The sequence below is a fragment of the Brachypodium distachyon genome, chromosome 2 (genome assembly GCF_000005505.3).
Source record: "Brachypodium distachyon strain Bd21 chromosome 2, Brachypodium_distachyon_v3.0, whole genome shotgun sequence".
NCBI classification, from domain to species: Eukaryota; Viridiplantae; Streptophyta; class Magnoliopsida; order Poales; family Poaceae; genus Brachypodium; species Brachypodium distachyon.
The window spans coordinates 46,740,473-46,765,742 of NC_016132.3; the positions used below are offsets into that span (position 1 = coordinate 46,740,473).

The window sequence follows — 25,270 nt, forward strand, 5'->3', positions numbered from 1 at the left end:
TCAGGACAAATTGATCATCAATGATAATCAACGAAGCTTGTGTGCAGGCTTCGGAATTAAAGCTGTTCTCAAGTTTATACATAGCAGCATATATGATAAGAATCATCTATCTTAGACCTAATAACCTGCTAGACCAAAAAGGAGACAAAATTTGCAGGTTAAAATCTTCTCAAGCCTGAGAGATTGGCCTATAAACTAGGTCAAGTTTTCATAGTAAAGATAGCTATATCTAACTATGCAAGAGAAATTGGTTATGCCAGTTCTGACACTTCAATTGCTCTATCACAAGCTCGAGTCTCTAATGAAGGGTGCCGAGGTCAGCTCTTGCTATGCTGTTATGCCTCATCCCTTCAAGTATTGACAAATCGTCATGCAACGTGAATGGTGCACTGAAAACAGAGTTGCGGACATTTGGTTAGGAGCCAGGTCTGCTAATCTGGAGGTAGTATGTATAAATTGGTAGCAAACAGAGACATACCCGGTGACCTCGAAACGGGCAAACTTTGAGTCTTCTGAAATCTCAATTTCCACACTAGCTTTTCTAGACGTCTGCTTAAAGATAAATGGTATCAATAACTAGACTGTCTAAAATCCCTTACTTCTCTATCAACAGCATATGAATCACTTGTACAGACTTCTTTTGCGCGTGATCTTTCCATATGACAGCATTTATGTCATTACATATCTAAGTGCAAGGCATTCCAAGCATTACATACCAATACCATACTGTCTAAAGCAGTCACTATTCACTAGCACTTGTCGGAATCTACATTGCTACGTGGATGGCTGGTTGTGCCTCAAGTCAGCAGTTACAAACATGGGAATGCTTGTTGACCAGCAAAAACATTGTCCTAACAAGGCCATCTGAGATAACCAAAATTGATTGAACATACAGGGCAATCTAGAATTCTAGATACGGAGAAAGGTTGCACTTAGTTGCAAATGCCTGGGTTAAGGATCTCCTACAGTTGTGGAACAAGAGAAAAATAATACCTTGACCAATAAGAATGGAAGTTGGATACCATTAGCATTCTCTGCTGAGCTCTGCAGTGTCTGGTTACGTAACTTGATATTCTGGAGGTCATCAAACTTTGAATGAACAAGAAAGAATCAGCAAGCCATATCAGACACACCATTATATATAATAGTAAGATACATACAAAACCCAAGAGAAGATCCTGCATACTTGCAAACAACTGACCTGTTTTCCAATTTCCTTGAGGAGTTTCTTCTTGTTCTTAATCCTGTTGTTGAGTTCTTTGCGAACTTCCTTTGGAACAGAACATGGCAGCAATTAAGTCATAATCGTATTCAATTATTGTCCGTATAACCTGCAAATAAACACAAATACTTACCTCCAACTTCTTTATTGTTTCATATCTGTAATTTGAAAGGCCCATCCATTTTATCTCCTTTTTTTCTTTTGCAATAACACGAAGTGCAATGAGAACGTTGAAAGCATCATACACTCTCCGCCTAACATTCTTCTCCTCAAACTACAAGGATAAGTTTATTTCCTTTAGCACATATGTTCTCCGGAGAGTGAAAAAAGAGGTTCGTATAAATACGATGTAATAATAGGAACAAACCCCTTGACCAATATGTGCCATGGACTTCAGCTCTGAATAAACTTCGTCTGCGACCTGGAACAGACAGTAGCTAGTTGAGGTAGCTGACAGCCAAAGGGGGAGAAAACAGATCATTTCTCAAACATATAACATGGCAGCAATGTAATTGAACTACTGTTTTTTATGCCTTTCAGCATTTGGATGACAGGATAATTATTTTGCATTTGGCATTCAGGGCTATCTTTGTGCCTCATAAGCTCTCCTGAGCTTACCTGGCCTCGCTGTGGTTACTGATTAGATGAAGCAATCCAAGGCAGAGTAACATGGCACACGGAAGTGATTTATTTTTTTCTCGAGCACGCCGAGCGGCGTGTCTTTTCCATTAAGAAGAAAGCGCAAGTACAGGCAACAACAAAAAACCTAGCAGGGGCAATACAGAAAACAAAGAAAACAGAAAAAGAAGAAACGGAGAAGAAGAAAAAGCCTTTGGCAACTATACAAGGAAAGAAAGCGGAAGGAAGTGATTTATCATGTCCAATCAGTGAAGGGTACACGCATTGGAGATACCTCATTGTATGTCGTTCTCCCTTTGGCCTCAACTTTCTCACAAACTGCAAAGTCATGTAATGCTCATTAGATCACAGTACCAGTGTTTATGTTTAAGACTGAATCACCAGGTTAGCAACTTGAGTTTACACTCATGACAGGAAAACTACCTCCTCAAAACAACAAAATGGCAGATAAACATTTATAACAAGGGCATGACATCTCCATTGCACATGTTTGACCTTACGGAATTTCTATCAACACAACTTCCTCTGACTTCGACCAGTGTAAACCAAAAGGTTTAGTTTCTTCTTCTTTATGGGGTTTTGGTTGTTTTGGCTGCAAGACCCGCTCGTGTGTCTTCGAGAGAAAAAAAGTGTAAACCAAAAGTTAACCGCAATGAATTGTGATTTGTGAATATCTCTATATACTCAAAACATTATCTGTAGTGTACCGATGGATGACAACCCATATCAGGCTACATACATGCGCTAAATACCTACATGGCATCTAGATCTAATCTGATATAAATTTCCTATGTTTCAGACCAAATCCACAAGAAAGCAGTCAAACCACCTATAACTATGCTGTGAATTCCTCAGACATCCCCTGCAGCTTGTAGCCTAAAATGGGGTTTGTACAATTCAATCAACAGTAACCAAACCAACATTCATCTCTGGACCATCCTTCAACAAACGGAAGCTAAAAGAAGTTCATAGCCTGCTGCAGCACAGCCAAACCAAAGAAAGAACTGTTCACCACCGGTTCTCCCACACATCCTCCCTGAAGAACACACCAAACTACGCATCAAATCGCCCAAACTGGTTCTTACGGAATCGTTCCATCAACATCCAAGCTGAATACGCACGATTAACCATGCCAGTTAATTACTAAAAGCTCGAGCCTTAAGCATGGAGTATTCATCTGACCTATCTTGCTGTACTCGCGGAGCCCCCAACCGGTGATCCGCTGTGTCTCGGCCTTCTCCTTCTTCCTATTCTTATCACCCTCCTCCTTCCTTTCAGCCGCATTGCCGCCGCTGCATGAAGAAACCCAGAAGGATCCCCAAGCCTAAAGCCTCAATACAAGGTTTTGATCAAGGAATCGAAATCAAGGACAGGGTCGTGAACTGGTGATTACCATTCGGGAAGCGGAGGGGGCATGGAAGCTTCGAGAATGTGCACGCCGGTCAGGTCTAGTGAGGCGGAAGCAGCCGCAGCAGTATCTCCGCGGGGAGGCGCCATTGCGGTTCGAGTGGTGTTCGGCCGTCTAGAGAGGGAGGGAGAGAGAGAAGAGACAGAGGGGGAGGGAGAGAGGGAGGAGCGAGAGAGGGAGGAGAGAGAGATTGTGTAAAAGTTGCTTTCTTTACCGAAGTAAAAGGATTCTTGAAAATATTTGCTGTTCACGCCGTTGATTTCTGTATAAATTTATTGTATAATTATTATAATACATGTCCATTTTAGTCGAATTGTAATTTTCATCCTTAAATACTCATACTCGTGATTCTCTAAAAAATAATATACTCGTGCCTCCTCTTCGGAGAACAGATGTTTCTCATGAGTCACAAAATATATCTATTTGTGCGTTTATACCGAGTATGCCGATCTTTCGCATTTAGTAGATATCATTCCACACAGCTAGGAGTATAAAGATTGACTATATTCGTGCGCAGGAGGGTACGGAAGAATTTAAACTCTTTTACTGGTTACAGCTCATGACTCGTAAGTTAGCACACGTAAACTTCATTCTTGTTTTTTTTTTAAACTAACTTCATTTTTGCTGGTTACAACTCATGACTCATGCTCCGGCAGCCATGCACACCGAAAATACGTGTTTGTTGGTTACACCTCATTACTCATGAGGCAGCACAAAAACTACATCCCATTATGCAAAATCATGTATGTGATCAGTCACAAACTAGATTCGGGAGAGGAGCGCATAATTTTTGTGCTAGATGAAATGTATTAACATCAAAGATGTGCGCCGCTAAGTATTGCAAGTTCTACTCAGGAAAAAAAAACTATGATTAAATCTTTGTTGTTTGGGGAATAATAATTCTCTTATATGGGTTCGAGCATATAATTAAACGTGGCAAAGACTAAGCAACAACGAGTCTTCATCTGGTCAAGAGAAAGACCCAAACGTAAGAAGAATAATATGGGTCACTTAGTAGTTTAGAAAATCTTATACTTCTATCCTCCCACCAAAGTCATATGTGGTCATTTGTCGTGGACCTTGGGCTATAAATATCTCGCTAAGGGGTGTGTGTGACTCTTTCATACCGTCTTGAATCCATTCAAGGAAGAGCTCCTTCACAGCCCACTAGGTTTTGGGAAGGAATCCTTTGAGAAATTTTGCCTAATAGGAACACCACCAGGTTCCAAGGAGTTGAGAGTCAAGCCTGTATTCGGTGTTGAAAAACATTTGTGGACATGGTGACCCTTGAGTAAAATACACCACTAGTCCATGAACTCGGTAAAAATGAACACTTTAGTTCACGCACGCTTAAATCCCTAAACTGAGACTATTGTGTCACTTTAGTCCAAACACATTTTGACAAGGCTTAAACACGCCACGTGGCCGCCACGTCTGCTTCGGCCAGGACCGCGGGATGCTACTCGATTTTCTCTATGCCAGAGCCGCCCGCGAGGGGAAAGTCCACAATGCTCAATTTTGACGAGAGGATGCCGGTGAATGGATCGCCGAAGCTGACGTGGCAGACACGTGGTATGTTTAAACCTCGCCAAACCTGTTTTGGACTAGAGTGACACAGTAGGTCCAGTTTAGGGGTTTAAGTGTGCGTTTTTCGAGTTCGTGGACTAAAGTGTTCATTTTTGTCGAGTTCATGGACTAATAGTGTATTTTATAAGTGTCCCTTCTTGTGAACTGTGAACCAATGAAGGAATATGGCTCTTGCAAGTCTGGTTCTAGATACGTATACTCATGCCGTGTATTAATCTATTTGAATAGTTGTGACCATGGTCATGGTCAAGTTTGGCAATATGCCTGAATATAAATTTATATGGAAACGGAGTCACGAACGGCATTACTTGAGTTGAGTCAATACCACAACATAGTGTTGCGGGCATTGCTTATGAATGTTGTATGAGGTGTGACATGTATGTACGATTGTGAATTGACATGTTACAATGACGGATGTAGGGGAGACATGTTGTCTACCTATGATATTTTAGATATATCTTATCTGACAATTTGATTATTACAACTCATATGTTCAAAAGAAATGATAAAATTTGATTATTACGACTGAAATATTAAACCTGAGAGTTGACCATTGTATCATGTAGCTTCATTCCAATAGATATACCTCGAATGGAAGTACACCTATTGACTTGGACATTTTCCAACTCTCAACCTCGGTCAAATGTTTAGAAAGGAGTGAGTTTTGTTATTCATTCTTGAGTTATGAAATTTTTTTACCCTGTAAGATCCTAAAGTTATATATGCACGCTCAATTCCAAATTACCTATAGCCTTCGTATGTTTTGGTTATCCTGCATTTCTATCTTCACCTTGTTCTAAAAGTAGCCTAATTGACTTCTAGGCGTGAATCATTATATTGCAGAAATCATTTGTTTCAGAGATAAAACCAATTATCGGTAAGTGCATATGGAAGTTCTAGTATCAATAGCGTATAACAACAGGTCCAGTTTGTCAATGCCGACAGGTAGCATCACCTACTTGCAGCATTAGGTGAAGTTGTGAACCCCACACCACTATAACTTATACAAGTCGATTTGTCATGAACCCAACGATTGCAGCTGGTACGCGAGTGGTCGAGCAAAGAAAGTTGAGACATATCATTCTTGCCCACAGAAATCGCGAAAGATTCAGGAAAGAGAATAATGTGCACGAAAGCGCGCTGAATCTAGCTAGCTTTCTGCTTCTTTTTGAAGTAAGATAAGGAACCGAATCTGTTGAACGGATGAACACGATTTACACACGAAGTTGATGTGCCTGGCGGGAGGAGTGGCTTAATTTGCAGTGGTATATATATGGTGGTGGTGCTGGGAGCCTGCTGTTGACGATCGATGACCTTGAATTCAGACGATGGTGCAGGAGCCGGGTTGGTCGTCGACGATGCAGTAGGGTGGCTGGTACGCCTTGCTGCAGTGATGCATCAGCTCGAAGCACTCTTTCTTCTTCTTCTCCTCCGCCTCCTTCTCTTTCTTCTTCTTCTCCTCTTCCTCCTTCTTCTTCTTCTCCTCCGCCTCCTTCTTCTCGTCCCCCACCGTCACCACAGTCGCCGGGTGCTTCGCCTTGCGCAGCGCGTCCACGATCACAACCACGTCCACCTCCCCGATCACCGTCAGCGTGTTCTTCTCCTCGTCGTACGCTAGCGACTTCACCCCTGCCATCATCCATGGAGATGACTAGTCAGTACCAAGACAAGAGACACTAGCAAACCATGGCCTCACAGACAGACAGACAGAATACAGACCTCTGATCTTTGACACAACCTGCAGGATGCAGGATTTGCACTTCCTGCAGACCATCGGCACCTTCAGCACCATCTGGTTTCAGAACAATTAAATCATGAACACTAACCCATAGTTACTAGCTATGGAGGAAAGAACATGCGAAAGAAATGCTAACCTTCATCGTCGCGGCAAGATTAAAGTAACTAGGATACTGGCTTGACGAAGATTAATTGGCACTATACTGATACGTGCCTGCAGTAAGCTCTCCCAAAAGCCCCCTTTCCGATAGCTAGCTTTATACACAGATATGTGAGGATACTCTACTACATAATGCCACTGCCACAGTCTGGATTTTGGACTTGGTCGATGGTAACAATCATTGCGGTAGTGTGAGATAATTAATTTAAGCAAAATTAATAATACTATTGGAATCGTTTCTTTCCTGCAAGGAGATTTGAAATTAATTTAAGTCAAGTACTTAGTCAGAGTAATAGGTGCAGCTCACATATTCAGCAGCCGAACTCGGTGGTTCATCGACATGGTTAGATTTATTTTGAGGTCCTACGATTTTCAGCACCTTAATTATCTTAATTAGGCCTCCGAACCACTTAGATTAATTGGCGTGTTCTTGGAACCAAATGTGGCGGCAGTTAAGCATGTACTCTAACAGCTTGTTTACAGTTGAATTAGTATATGGCTAATCATCAAATGGATCACTAATAATACGGCTACGACCGGGTTGCTGTCTCGTTAGCTATGGTCTTATTTTTTTTATTACTACTTGACTGACCAGCAACCTGGGGATCGAGCCGACTTGGTGGCACGTAGGTACGTAGGAAAGGTCAGCAACTATAAAATACCGCTGCGGACAAGCAGAACCGGCATGGGTACTGTACTTAGCAGTATATGCTCGTATATGCAGGTTATTCTATTGGCGCAATGTCTGGTGAGAGTTGTTGATCTCTTCTCTCCTTCACTGGTCCCTGGGTGTTCATCTTTTTTCTTGGGTCCTGAAGTTTCTTGCAACCAAAGGTTCTTGCATGATGCGTTGGGAACGAGGATCTCACTGAGCAAAAATAGTTCAAAGATTGCCAACGTACTCTGGCATACTACTAGTCCCGGTATTCTTTTCCAAGGCCATTTACAGTGAGTCGTATCTTAACGTTGTTTCTTATTGCATGATGTAGGTTTAGATACAGTTTTTCAGTGCATGTTTGTACCTTAAGCTTTTTGCCTAAGGCTTTGGAACACTGATTTTTTATAATACAGCTAAGATACGATCAATCTTGAAACATTAGAATGTCTAATTGTTCGGATGGGGATTCCGTTTGGTTGGGTTTGGTATAAACACGGTTGGCAATTAATTTCAGGTACTTTCTGCGAAACTTGTTGGCATGTATATTAACTAGCCGGTCCGTGACGAACCGTAGAAAGTATATCAATTATCAAAGTACTCGTAGGAGTACCATTTTTGCGGTGACGATGAAGTACCATGATCCTATTTATACGGATTCAAGCACGGAACATGGTACAAAGGACGAATACGTACGCTCTCTAGGAACTAGGATCAGATGAAGAAGAAACCTTGAACAACAAAAGAAAACAAGGAAGATGACAAGGACGAATACGTACGCTCTCTAGGTCAGGCTGGGTCGAGATCGTTTGTTTATCCTGGCCAGTTTTGTCCTGGATATTTTAGTACCGCGCGTTTGATTGCTAGCGTAAGATCAGGACTCAGGATTGGCTTGGCTGGCTCATCTCTGCTTATCTTAACAGTTGATCGCTAGACGGACAATGAGAGAACGGCGCTCTTGCGATTCGAGTCTCGAACTGTCGAAACGGTAACTGACTCGAGTGAGAAACGTACAGTGAGCTAGGAAATCAAATATGGTTCTGTAGACGACCGACACCCACACAGCTGCAGGTACCGTAATGCTAAAAACTCCTCCCTCTTATTTTGTAGTCGTACTACCTGTCACGAACAAGCACATATCTGAGTATTAAAAGAAGTGATAGTTGCCGTTGCCGTCCTGGTCACCGATTTATCAAATCTTTCGGCTTAGCTCTCTTGAACGGGAGTTTTACTGCTGGTCTGCACTGTAGATTGCGCCGCGGGAACGGTGTTAATTACATGTCCAAGTGGACAACACCGGCCGGCGACGTCAGGCCACAAGGCTGAAATCTTTGTAGCCTGCCTGACGTCCGTGCGCAACGAGACGGTGGTTGGGAGGAGGTCGGTAGAGTAGAGACGAGGGAGTAGATTGAACCGCAGGAACATCCGTAGTAGAGGTTGGACGTACGGCGGTTGCAATTTGCAAATCATGCAAATGCAACACCAGCTTCTCCATGCTAGCACTCGATGTAATCGATTTCTCATTGATCACTGATCAGTGCGTGCTTGCTCACTACATCGGCTGGCCAACGAGCACGTTTCGTTTACAAACTACCGGTCTACAGTATACATTGCGCTTGTTCTAAGAATCAACAACCGGTGCATCTTGTTGCTCCCCGCCGTTTTTTCCCACCTCCCGATCCGCCACGGCCACCCCTCCGTCGCAGACCGGTCACGCGACGAATCCAAGGAAACTGCGTCCACGACAACACAATTCCAGCTAAGTAAATCAATGCCCCGAAACTGAAAAAAAAAACAGAACGAACACGAGCACGCGCGATCCGTGCCAGGAAGGAAATATTCACCTGATGGGCCGCGCGACGACGGCGTGGCGCCCGAAGAGCGCGCGGAGGAAGAGGCTGGCGCCGTGGAGGAACAGCACCACGCTGCTGCATCCGACCAGCAGTTCCAGCATGGTTGCTTGATCGCGGCTTGGCAACGACCAAGGGGTGTCGCCGCGCGGGATGGGATGATCTCGTTTCGTTGATGACTTGGTGACTTGTGTTGCGTCGCGGGAGGGGAGAGGTTACTTTGAAGCGAATAAATGGCCTGGGAACGACGTGAGGTTGCTTGCTGCTTGGAATCCCTGTGGTTTAGTTTGGTTTAAAGAGGGATCGTGGTCGTGGGAGAGATGGACGGGGAAAGCAGAGCGTCTCCTCTCCTTTTTTTTTCACCCCTGTTCTACATTTTGTTGCCGTTGCTTTCAGGGATTTTATTATGTGTACTAGTATTTTATTCGTTTCGTGCTGTTTGGAGCAGACCTGTCCGTCCATAAATAAACAAACAAGAGAAGGGGATAATGATAGGAACGAAAGGGTTAATCCTTCTTCCAAGAGAAAGAAGTCAGGTCAATAGGTCATCATCATCCTCATCACGGCTATACTACTCCTAACCGATGAGATTTTTTTTGTTAATCATCCCCAAAAGAGTCTACAGCAAATGAATGGACGGTCCTTGTGCGGATGAACGTGTGGTGGAAGCAGCCACTGCGGTTTAGTAATCACTCTGATCCATAACTAAATTAACCTGAGACGTGTATTGTGGATTACTTTTGACATGAAGCTCCCTACGTCTGTTTTTCCTTTTCTTTTTGTTGCAGGGAGCCTCGTACGTCTGTTGAAGTGAAAGAGGATGTAAATTCAAGGAAGTGCTAATCGGACGATCAGTAATTTTACGTTGGATTGGGATCATTCAGTGAGCACAGTTGTACTTCCTCTGTCCCATATTAAATGACTCAAATTTGTCCAAATATGGATGTATTTATATCCAAGAAGTGTATAGATACATGTACTCCTTCCGTCCAACAAAAGATGTCTCAAGTTTGTCAAAATTTAGATGTATTTAGACATGACTTAGTGTATAGATGCATTCAGATTTAGTCAAAGTTGAGACATCTCCTTTGTTGGACGAAGGGAGTAATATTTTATCACTTAATATGGGATGGACGGAGAGAGTATTTGATACCCCGTGTTACGGTAGATTTATGGCTATGGTGTTCGAAAAAAGGTTTGGACTCAAAGCCTGCTAACCAGTTATTCCATCTGTCCAGGTTTCGAAGGCCTCCGAACATGATTCACAGATCATCTAAGCCCGCTCTCAAATGCCTCTCTCTTAACTATGTGTATTAGTTTCTTTTATTTTCACTTTAATATTAATTCCTTTGCTTGAATTGAGACATTTTTGCTTTGGTATACTAGTGTTATATTTCATCTTTGTACTAGTGTTTTTGACATTAAATCTATATTTATTTTTCCCTTTGTTTTCTATGACTTGGTTATACCATTTTTCAAGAGGCCACTTCTAAACCCGGTTGGAGAGAGTATTCATTATTTTGTACTACATCGTCGCTGAGTTTTCAATTTGTGAAGAAAATTGAACAGATAGTAGTTGTAATGGCTGATTCAATCTTACAGCAATAATTAGCTAGTAGTTGTAGTTCTGAAAAAAAGGTAGCAAGTTGCTATTTTATCCATCCTTTTACAATAGACACATATATTTCAACATTCAACTTTTACAACCAAGTAGACTAATAAATGTCGTTTGGGTACCATAAGGACTATATTTGTATTCGAAAAGAATGAACGATGTAATTTGTATATCACATAAAAGATACTCTCTCCTGTCCATAATAAATCAGCGACTGAATCAGCGACACCTATTATGAATCGAGGAAGTACAATATATTACTAATGCAACTAGTGGTTGAAGTAAAAATTTAAAATGTGTGCACGGGGTCACTGTTATGGACGGAGATTGTATATTTTGTATAAGGCACCAATGTAAACATTTATTCAGTGCATTAAACGTTGCAGGCCATCAAATCAAGAATGTATAAATTCATATCAAAAAATGAAAACACCAACCAGGTTAACACACAAACAAGGGCACTGAGTCAAATTGGACCGTTCCGTAGCGCGAAACCGAGCCGTTGGACCCAAAAATGGACGCCCAGGATCGCGTACGGCCCTTATTCCGAAGGCTGCAAGCCTGCAACCGCGCCTCCCTCAGGTAGCGAGGGTTTAGCAGGTGCTCTGAAGCTACCGCCGACACCCGAAAATCTGAAGCCAAAAAGGGAAGGCTCCCTCGCCGACGACGACCATGGTGTCGCAGCACGGCATCCTCCTTGCCGTCGGTATCATCTCCGACCACTTCGGCCCCCTCGTAGCTGTAAGGCTCCCGCCCACCTCTTCCCCTCCTGTCATTCCCTGCCTACTTCCGTGTGTCTTCGTGCGTCCGCGTGTTGCCCTAACGCCGCCGTCCGACCCCCTCTCGCAGAAGGTGTGCGACTGCCTCCTCCGCCACGGGGAGCTATCGCTGCAGGAGATCGTGCGCCGCCTCGAGCTCTCGCCGGGACAGGTGAAGAACTCTCTCCTTGTCCTCATCCAGCACAACTGCGTCCAGGCCTTCTCGGCCCCCAAAGGCAAGCTCGTATGCAAATCCATTGATTATATGATCTGATTCGATGCCTTCACTAGTCTGTGACTCCATTTTTCCGTGGTTGTAGGGCGCGATAGGACTGTGACTCTTTACTTGGCCATCTTCGATAATGTCCTGCACCGGCTGCGCTTCTCAAAGTTCCTCTCTGTCATCCGTGCGGACATTCCGGAGGTCCTTACTTGGATTTAGTTTCAGTTCAAGCTTTATTACACTTGCATGTTAAAAACTGGGATAGATTCAAACAGCAACCGACGTTCTCTGAACACTGAAATCAATGTGGAGAGAAGATGGGTACTTTAGAATTTTCAACCTATGAATTTTGCCTTGTGATTCTCTTGGGTAGATGCATCTTGACCTCAATTAATGGTCCAGTTGATGACATGGTGTAATTGAAATATCTCTGAACCCATCCAAAGATTATTAAAACGTGCTAAACCAATCCTAGGCATGCGAACAATTTAGATCGGTGTCCCTAGGATTTCTTCTACTCCCTGACGCTGGCAATGGACTCAATTCATGCATGATATTTAGACACACTGGAACCACTGTTGGCATATAGCAGTTTGTTAATTCTTTCTATCTGGAGTTTAGTATCGAGCATACTCGAACTATTATAGTGGTGAACTCCCAAACATATTCTTACTCCTTCAAAGATCATAGGGGCTACCATATTTTTATCGCTTAACCCTTTCTTTGTAATGCAACATGGCCCGTTTCATATCCTTACTCTTTCAGCTTGAGCATTCCAATTTTAATCTAGTGCTCTGTTTGCAGTTCTTCAAGGAGTGTATATCCATGCTATGAACCCTTCCTACCTGGCTTTGTTTTTAGTCTAGGTGGTTATTATGTGCTATGTTTCTTAGCATTGCTCTGTTTCTCTCCTTTTCACAGGCTTATGCTCTGATAGGCATGTGTTTGCTGGCTTGTAAGCTACTAAACCTGTATATCCTATGGTTTCTCTTAATAGAAATCGGAGGGAATCCCCCTCATTTAAAAAAAAAGAAGGTTCTGTATTTGCATTCTCAATCCATCATCTGAGTTGAGCACTAAGCTTTTTATGCTGTTGGGCATGGCTGTGTGTATTCCTGTTTCCAATGATCCCCGCACTTACTGGAACTAGAATCGATCCTGATGCCAGCTAATGATGTCCACCGGATCCAATTTATCCATATTATTTGAGCAATGTATTTATAAGATGCAAATATAGTTATGATTTTCCTGAACGATTGACGTTTTATCCTATATTTGTATTTGTATTCAGATTCATCTAGAATATATGGGTACACATGGGATTAGATTTCTGAGTTCATATGCACCCATTAGGGTAATACTTTACTTTACGAGGGCTTAGGATTTGAGTATATGACCCCCCCCCCCCTTCCCTATATTAGCACACAAAAATTTCTGTGCAAAGAGATCATCCTATGTGCATTGTACAAAAAGGATTAAAAATAGACTTACCTTAATGAAGAATAGTGCAATGATAATATCTCACGTTTTTGTAGTGTACATATGATGATATGAACATAATTTTGCACAAATTTTTGCTCGTACACACACTTTTAACATGTTCTGACACTATAATCTTTTGATCTTTGTTTGAAGTACACAAGTGTACTATCACACAATAAGGGGTGCATATGGACATGGGTTTATATTGAACTTTTCTGGATACACATGTGGTATAGACTTTTGTCATCTGAACCGTATTTTATCTGAACTATTTGTATTCTATTCAATTTGCTAAATTAATATATGTGTTTCATTGTAGTACAGTGTTATAATGGCCGCTACTCCCTCCGTTCCTTTTTATAAGATGTTGTAGCTTTGTCCTAAGTCAAATTTCTTAAAGTTTGACCAAGTTTATAGAAAAATCCAAACATCTGCAACTTTAAATTAGTTTTATTAAATCCAGGACAATAGAACGTCTTATAAAAAGGAACAGGGGGAGTAGCTTCTAGGCTTGATTCTTCTGACGATGTTGTGCCCATTGCGCATTCTCCGGCCATGGTAACAGAGGTGGGATGACTGGCAGAGGGAAGAGTGCTGTTGGCCGTGGAGATGAGAATGCCAGAAGGAGGAGGGTGGAGAGCAATGGTTTGGATCGGAACATGAGCTAAAGACTACTCTGAAGAAAAATAGCATAATTTCCCATGCAAACATCTGCTGAATCCAGTGTTCTTTATAGAGCACATGCACAAGCTTTTAGTGAGAAAGAATAAACCACCAGAGGACTATGCAGTTGGCATGGAGACTGATTCTAGGGTTCGCAAGTGCAGGATCATTCAAGATATGTGCATGGAAGTACCATGCACAATGGCCTAACAACTTACTGCTTAACCCAGGAGGCTGAGTCTTACATTGCTTAATATTAACAATGATAACTGGTAGAGACATTATAGGTTGTTGTAAAACAGGGTTTTATGCACCATATCATTGCTAAATGCTAAGTCGATTGATTAATGCTTAGTTTGTTGGTTGTTTAATAAAATGAAAGCTATGTTCCTTATTTAAGTTCTTGCTTTGTTGTTTGACTTCTTTTGGTGTTTGACAAGTACAATAGCAACTATTGGTTTGTGGTGGTTGGTAAGAGAAACTGAGAAAACATACTGGTCTGAACTTACCTTCTAATAGTTGCAGTGCTATTTTTGCCACAAAAAATTGTCATCCTTTCGGGGTCGTTCTCAATCCGAAAAAAAACTTCATTTTAACATTATGGCTAAAATCATTCGGTGCCTGTAACATTCTTTCACTTTTTGACCTTATGTGTGAAGCTTATTTATCTTGCAGTCAGAAGTTCTTATTGAGGGATTACTTCAGAACGGCAGGCTAACATTTGACCAGCTTGTTGGGCGCACCATATCTAAAGTACCAGAAGGTAGTTCCTTTTAATCTGCCAAAGGTTTTTATTGAATCATCCTTTGTTCTTTTTATGATAATGTTTTCTTCCCTTCTCTTTCGCTTTTTCAGTGATCATGACTATTACTAAAGTTTGTTCCCCTGATATTGGGTTATTACTATTTTTCAGGCAGCATACGACCAGCACGGGAAGAAATACGAATGAACTTGAACAAACTTGTGCATGCACATTTTGTGGAACGTTGCCCAAAACCTGAACCCTTTATCGACCCACTTGTAGTTCAACAACCTACATCTTCAAGGAGAAGAGCCCCAAAAGTATGTAAAGCTATTATGTGTGTATTACCTCCTTTTGCAATTTTGGTCATGTAACAAGGCTGCTCTTTACTTTTTTTTATATAGGTTTTTCTTTGTGAACTAACGCACACAGTGATTAGTAGAAATGGACTAGACTGGTTAGCATAATTTTGAACAGGCAACTGAACCGGTGAGTGTCTTTGTTCAGCGGTTCAATTGTTGGTTCACTGTTTCGACTGGCGGTTCACTAAATCATTATTAGTGGTATGACAAAGAAATTATGGGTTAAGTAGACCTGATTCCAAGGATAGATTAACAAACTAACTTGGTCCAGTTGATTTCAAGGATAGATTACAACAAAAGAATCCTGGAAGTCCCGGCTCAAGGCAGATCTCCAACTCCTTAGCTACAGGATCACAAAAGAGGGCCAGAAAATTAAACTTACCAGCATCTTAGCTACCCTGTAATTTTTTTCCTTTTCTTTTTAGGGGACCCGCGCCCCATCTCTTTTTCCTTATGTACATATCTAAAGCTGTAACTATATTTCATTAATACAAACACAGTAGGAGCCTCTCCTGCTGTTTTCCCCGGTCAGAAAAAAAGTTGATTTCATGGACGCGGTGTCTCACGTGTGAGGCTTGAGGTCCCAGGATCGGCACCTGTTGAGGCGATTTTTTTTATCACGTGTACACTTCTGAGTGGCTGGACCGGGGTGTGTTTAAAGCAGAACCAGCCAGTTTGACTTGTGTTCTCCTGTTCTTACCGGCTGAGCTGCACAGGCAATTTTCTAACTGAGCCAGACTGGATGAGGCTCCGGTTAAACTGCCGTTCTGATCTTGTTTTTAAAACTATGCTGCTTAGTTTAGTACTTCAGTCTTGTAATTAGATCACTTCGCAAATGGAATACGTTAGCTCAGTGATTAAGGAGTTCCGGATCCTTCTTTTTATGCCAGGCTGTTGATGAAAAAACATCCTACACTTAACTCCGAAGTCATAACTTATAACACTATTGAAAACTGGTCATTTACTAGTACTAAGATTTTGATAATTTAATATATTACTGTTCTATGTATGATGATAATCTGTTTCATGACCTGACAGATGTATCTTTGGTTTGGTACAGAATTTCGAGAAGGTTATTTCACTTGAGCAGAAAATTGTCAATACTGCAGACCTTTCTGATGCAGAAAGATTTTCTGAGATCCCATACATCATCGAAGATGCATCAGATGTAAATGGTTGTTCTCGTGACCCTGTGGATAGTGCTAAGGTGCCGTACTCCTTTTACTTATTTCCATTGCCATGTTATTACACAGTGACTTCATGCTTTTATCAAAATAATGCTACTGTTTTGCATCATGTTAAATTAGAAAAAGGAAGTTTGTTAATGACAATGCATTGTCTGAAGTATTAGTGGGGACTGACAAATGAAGCAACTAAATGAAATGCGCTACTTATATCTTCTTGTAAATCTTTATTGTTATTTCAACAGCGGAAACGCGGGGCCTTTGAGGTAGATGAAGAGCTCAATTCAACAATTGCAGAAAATGAAGTACTTTGGCGGGCAAATTTTGAACAATTTACATTCTGTCTAAAGAAGAAGGTATGATGCTGTTATCATAACACTACGTTAGATAGCCTATTTATGTAGGCTCACATATTCGTTTCTTTTAAGCACTGATGTTCTTTTTCCCTTGTTTGCATCGGGACTTCTGAAAGTAAAATTCCTGTTCACCAAGGAAGCTAATCTATTCTGCACAATGTCAATTCATTATATGTAAATGTTGTAAATAAAACTAGAAAATAATTGTACATCTGAAAATGAAAAAAATTTATTCAGTAAAAGGAGGACACCTCTAAAAAATGATATATGTTCAAGCTACCTCAGGGGGTGCCTAAGTTCTAAATGTACGTTCTTTGTAAACATATAAGAACATTTGCAGTGTACTGAAGCAACATTGGTTTATAACCATGCCACCTTAAATAGAACTGAGCGCTTTTTGGCCCAATGCAAGCCGGTGTTGCTTTAGAGTGAAATCCAGTACATAGAAAAAGGTCATTAGCCCCCGTTCATCTCTACCCTCTACCCAGTGTTCATCTCTCTCCTAAAGTACTACTGCCTCTGGGGTATCTCCTGAAAACAAGCAGATTGGGAGCAATGGAAGCACAACGAGCAGAACGGGGGGTAGTTGAGCTTTGTGGCAGGGGCGATGCTAAGTGGCATGCAGTCTGGACAAGTGCCAGCTGCTCTGTGGAGACGAGTGGGGCAGCAGGGAATGACAGAGATTAGCAGCATGGACGCCGGCAGCTACAGCGGCCATGCTGACATGTGTGGCCATGGGAGTTTTTTTGTGCGCTGTGTTTTGCTTAAGCTTAGAGTTTGATGCTATGGTTTTATTCATCTTGAATTGATGTTTCATCATATAAGATGGACTCACTCAATAGATTCTCTCTCATCTATTGAACCTGCTTAAAATATACATCAGACATGCCCTAAAGGTTTACCTATGATGTAGTACAAGTCTTTGTTTGAGAAAAGAGAAACTTTATTACCCAGCCTCCGCACCACCTAAGGGTACACACAACCAACTTATTACAAGAAAGAAACAGAAATTGTGCAGAAAGGCCTGTGAGAAGCGGCAAGTTACATATAGCATGAAAAACAATCATAGCCTGCAAGGCTGCAACTATCAATTCCTGCACAAGAAAAGGCTCGTGCCAGAACCCTTCGAGCTAGTAAGCCGCCTCTGATGCTGTCGCGTAAACAGCTCAAGGCGCTGCCAGTCTGCCTGTAACGCCACAATTCACCAATAGACCATCACCCCCAAATACAGTGTCTCCAGGAAGCCCCCGGCACCAAAGTGCCTCCGCTGCCTGGTCCAACAAATTGGACCTAGGATTTTCACTCGGGTTCATCGATGTAGTTTCTGCCAATCATCAACCAGACGTAGCTTTCGCCTTGTCCACATCTTCACGTGCCTACCAGCCGCAGTGCCAGAACCAGCATTCTGGAGGCCACCACGGATTTTTGTCCAGACAAAAATTCTCAGATCACATGCTGCTAACCGTCAGCTTCCCACCGTCAACTCTCAGATCAGGGGCATGGTTGCCATCATCATCAGTCAGACAACCACCCCGGGTGGAGCTCGGCGAGAGTTCCTGCCGCTGTCGTCCACTGCATGGTCTTTGGCCATGTCATCCTCCGGCAGCATGGGGGGTGGGGGCGGGGGGATGGAGGAAGCTATGGTTTGGAGGGGGTGGAGGAGACAGTTAGATTTCCATAAGTTCAGTAAACAGTGCCAATTACTCATTTATATATGGGCTGATATAATTATTTGCGTGTGCATGAATGATGCAGCCAAAGAAAGCATGCAATTTGACTTTGTTAATACCAACATTTTTCTTCTTCTTGTATTCAAGTTTTGTGCAGACAGAAAGAAGCTAAAGCTGAAAGTTGGCACACATCCTATTTGGGAGTCATTTTGCGAGGCTAACTTAACTGAAAAGGATACCGACTCTGGTATTACCAATATCAATAGCTCAAGTATCCTTTCAGTATCAGAACCAGAAACATGTCAATTTTATTTTATGGCTTTACCTTCTCATATTTTTTTTATGAACATAATTATTTTGATCAATATCCCAGTTTTGAATATCAGTTCTGGTCTTGCCTTTTGGTTTTGAGCATTACTAATGGTTTTGAGCATTACTAAACAATTAACCAAAAAACGCTAGTCGTCTGTTTGATCTATCTATTTTAGATTTATAGCTTCGCAATGTTCTTCTATGAGCCAGAATACTGGGAGAATGACATGTAGCAGTTTATTCCTGTACTGGCATATGCTCTTAAAATAACTTTGTTTTATCATTGGCTTCAGTTTTCTATTCTCTGTTCCATTTGAAGCAGAAATAACAGTTAAGAAATATAAGAGGATAAAACAATCTGTCCAATTAAGTTAATTTCATACACACTTCAGAATCAGTACCAGCATAGTGACTCCTGACTCCTGAGATACCAAATAGGCAAGTAACCAACTGAAGTACAAGTGTACCATGACTCCTCACTGAAGTTAGATGACTTAAATTTAACTAATAGTTGTCCATGCTATTTTCATTAGTGTTTCTGCAAAAATTCTCAGTACCTTCTTTGAAAACATAATATAATTAGAGGGGAGGAACACCATCCTCTCAAGCACTGAGTCTTCTTCGTAGTTTTGTTTGTCAAAAAATATGAGAGGGTTCACTTTTTGCAGTGACATCACCAATAAATGGTATTTTGGAGAGACTAAGACAAAAGGAAGGAGGTGCATCAATGACACTGGATCAGGTAACCAGAGTTCTGGAGGATTTACAGTGTACTACTTCCAATGAGAACCCAGAAGCCTATACTTTTGGTAAGAGTTATTGAAAAAGTATTGTTGATATTCTTACCGTGCATAAGCCTGATACATGAAAGTTATGTTGGTGAATTGCTCTAGCTTGCAGAAATTGTCTGCATGCTATGTTTTGTTTGTCATACTTGGCATTGTATGGTTGTTACCACAAAGAAACTGGTTCTGATTCAGTCCAATTCCTGTATTAATAAAAAGGTCAGCTTATGTCATGAAAAAGGATATAAAAACTGCTGGAAATCATGTTATAGAAACCTAGTCTCCTAATTACCTGTCTTCCATTCTAATAAGCACTTGATGTAATGTTCAAATTTGCTACGTGAGCCTTGAGTTTTTTTTTTAAGTTGTCTGACAGTGGTACTGCTTTTGTAGATTTACGCAAAATGGTTGAATCATGTAGAAATGAGGAGGTACAAGATTGCTTTACTGTTTCATACTTTATTTTATTTTAAAAGGTGCTCCCGTATTCATTACCTACCAACATCCAACATTGGACATGCATATCTTCTATCTGTGCATTATAGATAGAGTCGCTTGTGAAGAAGAAATACGGACAAGCAGCTTTTACAATCTTTAGGCTGTTGGTCACACAAGGCGGTCCAGTTGAGACAGATCAAGTAAGCACTCTTCTACAATGAGGAAATTTTAGTACTATGCTCTGTTATTGCTTTAATATATTTCTCTCAATAAAGCCCATGTTATGCTTCAATCTTAGTTATGTGCTGATGTATTCCTATTTTATGATTGTTTACTTGATGACATGGTTTCCTGTTGCAATGCACAACTCTAAACTTGATAGCAAAATGCAGATTATTGACACGACGATTCTTGACAAGCAGATTGTTCATTCAACTTTGTACAAACTATGGAAAGACGACTACGTAGATACAGAGGTCTGTTCCATAATTTCATAAGAAAGTAGCACTGGTTTAGCCTCCTTGCTTTACATGTTCCTGGTGCCTTTTGTCCAACAGATAACTTCACTGCTTTGATTATCATACCTGGCAGGCGACCCTTTAATGCATAATGATATAATGATATACTGTAATACTTTCAGCATACATTTTTTAAAATATTTATAGGCATTAACAAAAAAGAAAAGGGCAATTTGAGCATTTAGGCAAAAGCTTGGAACTTCTCACAATCTTGATCAGAATTTTAGATACAAGAGTAAGTATAGTAAACTCTGATCGACATGCTAAGTACTTAAGCGCAATGAATATCCAGTTCTATATTCTGGAAGGATTGCTAGTACTTCACACCCTACCCTGGGCAGTGCTTCATTGGAGGGCGTGACCGCACCCTTCCCTGGGGTACGTGATGCTCTGGGCGAAAGCTTTTTGAGTTGACGGGTGTCATTGGGTTGACTCCGGTGACGTCAGTGCCCACTGGTGTCGCTCTCCTTTGCAGGCATCGCCAAAGAGCTAGTTTGATAGTTTTTCACCCTACCCTGGATGAAAGCCTTGAGCTGATGGGGGTCGATGCCGCTGATGTCGGCGCCCAGGGGTGCCCTTCTCCTTCGGAGGCGTTGCTGAAGAGCTAGTTTCTCACCCTACCCTGGGCGGATGTTGTATTTTGGTGGTGGAGGCTAGCTGCATGGCTGGTGGTTGCGACATCGAGGGGCGCGGGTGCTGCCATCGGGCAGGCGGTGCCAGGGTTTTGTATGGTTGTCCTCTAATCAACCGCGCTCTTGTATGGTTTTCGTCCTAGTTTTCCTTATAAACGGCAAGTCTTCTATTCGAATCAGCAGGAATTCCCATAGTCTCATTTTCGTGCTTCTGTTCACAATATATATTGATGCATTTTAAGTTTATATGACGACAAAAAGATATGCTTATTTTTGTGCTTCTGTGCACAATATTCCCTATCTCTGCAGAAAATCTCTTCTGTAGCGGGAACAGGATATGCACAGTTTTATGTATGGAGAGCGAAAAGTACATTTCGGGAACAGTTCATCGATAATCTCTATCATGCTGCATTAAACTTGCGCCAGATGGTGAATTACATAGCTGAACTTCTACTCGAGGTTATCTTCTGATGATCTTCCACCGTTACAGTTCTCTAGCTGTAGGCTTACCTTGCCTAAATTAAACGTTTTTCCTTTTATTCATACATATCACGAATTCATGATGCACTTCAGGGTTTGTTGATATATACCTCATATGTACATCATCATAGCTCATACTACATCACTGAATAATGTATGAAATATCGTAGCTGCAGTTTCTTTACTGAATCATATGTTCATAAGCTTGTCTGATTGGGACCAGGTTGTGCCTTCCATCAGTTTACCCCAAATGCACAGGAAGATGATTTAATTTGAAGTCAATAATTTCCTTTGCTCCCCTATAGAAAGTCTTCATTAGAAATAATCCATGACGGGTATTAATCGGAAAGTGACATTTCAATGCATATTCTTACTCCAATTGGCCAAGATCAATTTAGAATTTGTATCACTGAATTTGGACTCTTGTTAGTTGATACACAATACATATTGGCATGAAAAAGAATATGGTCTGTCTGTAACATTGGAATTTGCAGGAACAGGGCCTAGTTGCTGCTGACGCAAAATCAGATGCCGTAACATCACATTATGAATTTTTACCATGTTGACATTAAATTCGTTGTCCTCGAGCATATTTTACTTGCACTGATGTGTGCGACCTCACCTAATGAATTGCCCCTAAACTTCAAGCATTGCAGGGTTCAAAGGATGACACAAAGCTGCGGAACAGAAAGAACATTTTGATCCTGGCCCTCACGAGACATGATGACTCTCTCATGCTGTTCCATGATTTTTGAAAGCACTGGAATCCGTGTTGCCAGCATTTCTAGTAATACTATAAAATGTAAAAAAAAGTGACCATGTTAAGTTGGAGACTAAATTGACTAAACATTTCTGAGCATCTTTCAGCTTTGGCACCTTTATTTATGTACTATTGGTGAAAATGTTCTTATTGCATCTTAGTGAGTTCTACAAGGAATCTACCCAGGCAAGGTGGGTAGCTTGTCTGACGAGTTATTGACCAGACTGGATGCTCAACTTAGGAAGGTATGCATACGAGCTCGCCCTTTGATATCTTTCATCCAAACAAGTTAATTAGGTCATGTTATGCATCTTTTGCTCCAGGGTTCTTTAGGCCAAAAGGATGGTAATATTAGTTCATCTCCAAAAGGATGGTAATATTAGTTCATCTCCAAAGCTGAGTTCCATCCTTTGACATGATATTCTATAGATTTATGAAGTCCTTCAGTAGGTTAACATCGTAGGTTCTATAATACTTGTCCATAAAAAGTATAAAATTGAAGTTCCCTAGTTTTATCGGACGCTAATGTATGATATTATTCTGCGTTAACCATCCTTGATGTCTTGTTGACTGACGACGTTCTTGCTGTACGTTTGGTAATGCCACTTCATTTGAGTTTTGGTTGATTCACATCACTAGCTGATGCTAATGTTGAGATTGGAAATTCATACCTGCGGTTGTTTTTATGTTCATCTTCATTATTTAGTGGACTGCCCTAGACCAGCACATTCCATTTCTCCCTTGCGTCACGTAGCCAAGGTTCTACTCCCTGCGTTCGACAAGAATTTAGGAACGGAGGGAGTACATTGGATGGGACTGTGTTTTTTCTGTCAATTTTTGTGGCAGTTTCATGTTCAAAAATCCACCCACTGCATTTTTTTTTCCTGTTAATCTTTTGCGGCAATATCAGGCTCGAAAATCCTAGTTTGGTTATTTTCGTGATATTCGACATTCACTGGTAAGCAAACCCACATTTCCACCGACCTCATTGTTTTCCACTCGTTATCCGGGATGTCAGGTTATCCAACCGTCAGCAAAGGTGCCCAATTGCCACTCCTACCGGCAGGTCACCGATGATTGCAGCGGATAATCCCAATAATTCGCAAGTTGCAGGGAACCCTGATACTGCGCCACTTGGAACGACTGCCACGACAGGTCGCGAACGCGTCGTCATGCACGTATACATGACCATGGACTTTTGCAAGCCATGCACTAGCACCGTATCACACCCATGTGCATACATGAAAGAAGCCTACTGCGCTAAATGCATAATACGGCGAGGTCAACTGCTGCAGTTAGCTGGAAACAAATACTGGAACTAGTTACAATAATAATCCACCACTGACTCGCCTTGTTCCATGGGGAATGTTCGGCGGCGTACCAACCACCATAAAGAACAGTGGGAGGAAGAAAGGCTGTACACAAGGGATCCGCGTACAGATAAAAATTGTACTTGCCCATGATTGTGTTGTACGTATCTGCACCAAGGGAATAAGTACTGCTGGTAGTGTGTCTAGTACTCTAGTACTGGTAGCGTGTATAGCTTTGGCTCATCACGCGTCTCTCCATTTCTAGGGTGTCTTCGTTTTTGTGTAGTCCAGCTGGTGACATTTGCGCATGCTGTTTCCAAGTGGCTTCTGAAAGTTCCGAGCTGTGTCGTTCCTGATCTACGGCCGTGGGCATGGACCCATTTTTTCCTCTCGTCTCCATGTACCTTTGTACTTTCTCCTTTTCTTTTGAAACCTTACTTCTATTGCACGATATATTGCCTTCCTAGCGTGAACAGAACTTTCCCAATTAGGCATTGCAGAAATGTGTGGATGCAGACACATGCCACGTTTGCCATTAGGGCAGATTCGGAGTCACGAAGTGGCATGCAACTGTAAAAATAAGCCCTTTACAAACAGCTCTTTTCTGAACCTGAATTCGCAGCGCTCGGCCAAGTTTTATGTCGCTTGAAGGGAAGGCTCCATTGCTGTGGCTGAGTGCTGCTGATCCTAGCTAGGCCTGCTACAACAACCCATTTTGGGTTTGCAATGCAAGCAATCCGTTCTGGTCCTGTATGCCCTGCGAAAGATGAGTATTGTCAGCTCCAGTAGAATACCATCACGCTCCTTATCAGACCTGGGATTGCGGGGTTTGTACATATTTTACACCCGGACACTGCATGATGATAAGACTACTGATCGCGCGCCTACCATGCAGTGAGATCCGGGATACGCGTGCGACATAGTGGCCACACGAAGGCAGACATCCTCCTGTAACATGGACGACTCTCATCAACTCAAACCTATCTAGTAGAAGAAATCTGATCACGGAATCCATTTATTGCTAATCAACCGAACAGAAACACGCGCACGTCAGCCGTTGAAATGACCTTGCCCTGTGGATCAGATTGCAGCCAAGCTGTAGTAAGTTGGAGCCAGGACAATTTTAAACTCCCGCGCTGCTGTACAAAACACATGTAGCGGTGTCCGGTGTGTGATGGTGTGGTCAAATGGACGGTGAGCTGGAGCTGAGACACCAATGGGGTAGCAGCATGTGCCCGCCACAGAATATTTGCCTCATTGGCATGTGGCCTTGCTCTCCCCTCCCCCATGGCATCCATATTCGCCGATAGTCACGGACAAATTTGGAGCCGGCGGCGTCGCTTTTGGGCTGATGAGCTGTGGGAGTGGGATTCGGGGTGGAAGCCGCTTGCTTTGTTCGTGCTGACCCCCGCCGTAACACGGAGCTGTGTGTTGATCGAAATTGGCAGAAAGACGGGATGTTGTAAAGGAGAAAAGGCAGATCGGTGGCACTGCACGTTGATTTCTCTGATGAATAAGAGATCTCGATGAATAATCGTGCTACTACGTGAGAGCAAGCAACGTCGTGGAACTGCTACAAATCACTACGTACAACAAGCCCCCTGACAAAAACAACAAAAACAGTACTGGTATCATACAGTATCTGTCGTGTCTGACAGGAGCTGTACAAGTACTTAGAGCACGAGTCCCGAGGACCAAATGTCCGGCGATGATTCGTGAGAG

At 42.0% G+C, this 25,270-nt stretch overlaps 3 protein-coding genes across 4 annotated transcripts; 1 reads left to right on the plus strand and 2 right to left on the minus strand.

Moving 5' to 3' along the window:
- Positions 1-3,455, minus strand: LOC100837384 (transcription factor-like protein DPB). Of its 2 annotated transcripts, none has more exons than XM_024459545.1 (9): positions 3,255-3,455; positions 3,044-3,153; positions 2,136-2,179; positions 1,590-1,643; positions 1,356-1,496; positions 1,202-1,266; positions 994-1,089; positions 479-549; positions 1-389 (listed from the first exon to the last, which is right to left on the minus strand). In XM_024459545.1, the coding sequence occupies exons 1-9, from the start codon at positions 3,356-3,358 to the stop codon at positions 343-345; spliced, it is 732 nt and encodes a 243-aa protein (XP_024315313.1). In that variant the 5' UTR covers positions 3,359-3,455; the 3' UTR covers positions 1-342. The 2 variants fall into 2 exon arrangements, with proteins under 2 accessions (XP_024315313.1, XP_014754350.1); XM_014898864.2 differs by having other exon boundaries at positions 1,202-1,270; positions 3,255-3,453.
- A 2,402-nt stretch (positions 3,456-5,857) lies between these two features.
- Positions 5,858-6,906, minus strand: LOC100837684 (heavy metal-associated isoprenylated plant protein 4). Its single transcript, XM_003569513.4, has 3 exons — positions 6,731-6,906; positions 6,576-6,648; positions 5,858-6,485 (listed from the first exon to the last, which is right to left on the minus strand). The coding sequence occupies exons 1-3, from the start codon at positions 6,734-6,736 to the stop codon at positions 6,178-6,180; spliced, it is 387 nt and encodes a 128-aa protein (XP_003569561.1). The 5' UTR covers positions 6,737-6,906; the 3' UTR covers positions 5,858-6,177.
- A 4,533-nt stretch (positions 6,907-11,439) lies between these two features.
- On the plus strand, positions 11,440-22,787 carry LOC100837993 (DNA-directed RNA polymerase III subunit RPC3). Its single transcript, XM_003569514.3, has 15 exons — positions 11,440-11,614; positions 11,723-11,867; positions 11,952-12,055; positions 14,675-14,762; positions 14,913-15,061; positions 16,164-16,310; positions 16,533-16,643; positions 18,461-18,560; positions 19,294-19,434; positions 19,804-19,841; positions 19,956-20,048; positions 20,241-20,324; positions 21,308-21,457; positions 22,135-22,483; positions 22,562-22,787. Exons 1-14 carry the CDS (start codon positions 11,546-11,548, stop codon positions 22,231-22,233), a joined length of 1,518 nt encoding a protein of 505 aa, XP_003569562.1. The 5' UTR covers positions 11,440-11,545; the 3' UTR covers positions 22,234-22,483; positions 22,562-22,787.
- The last annotated feature ends 2,483 nt before the right edge of the window (positions 22,788-25,270 follow it).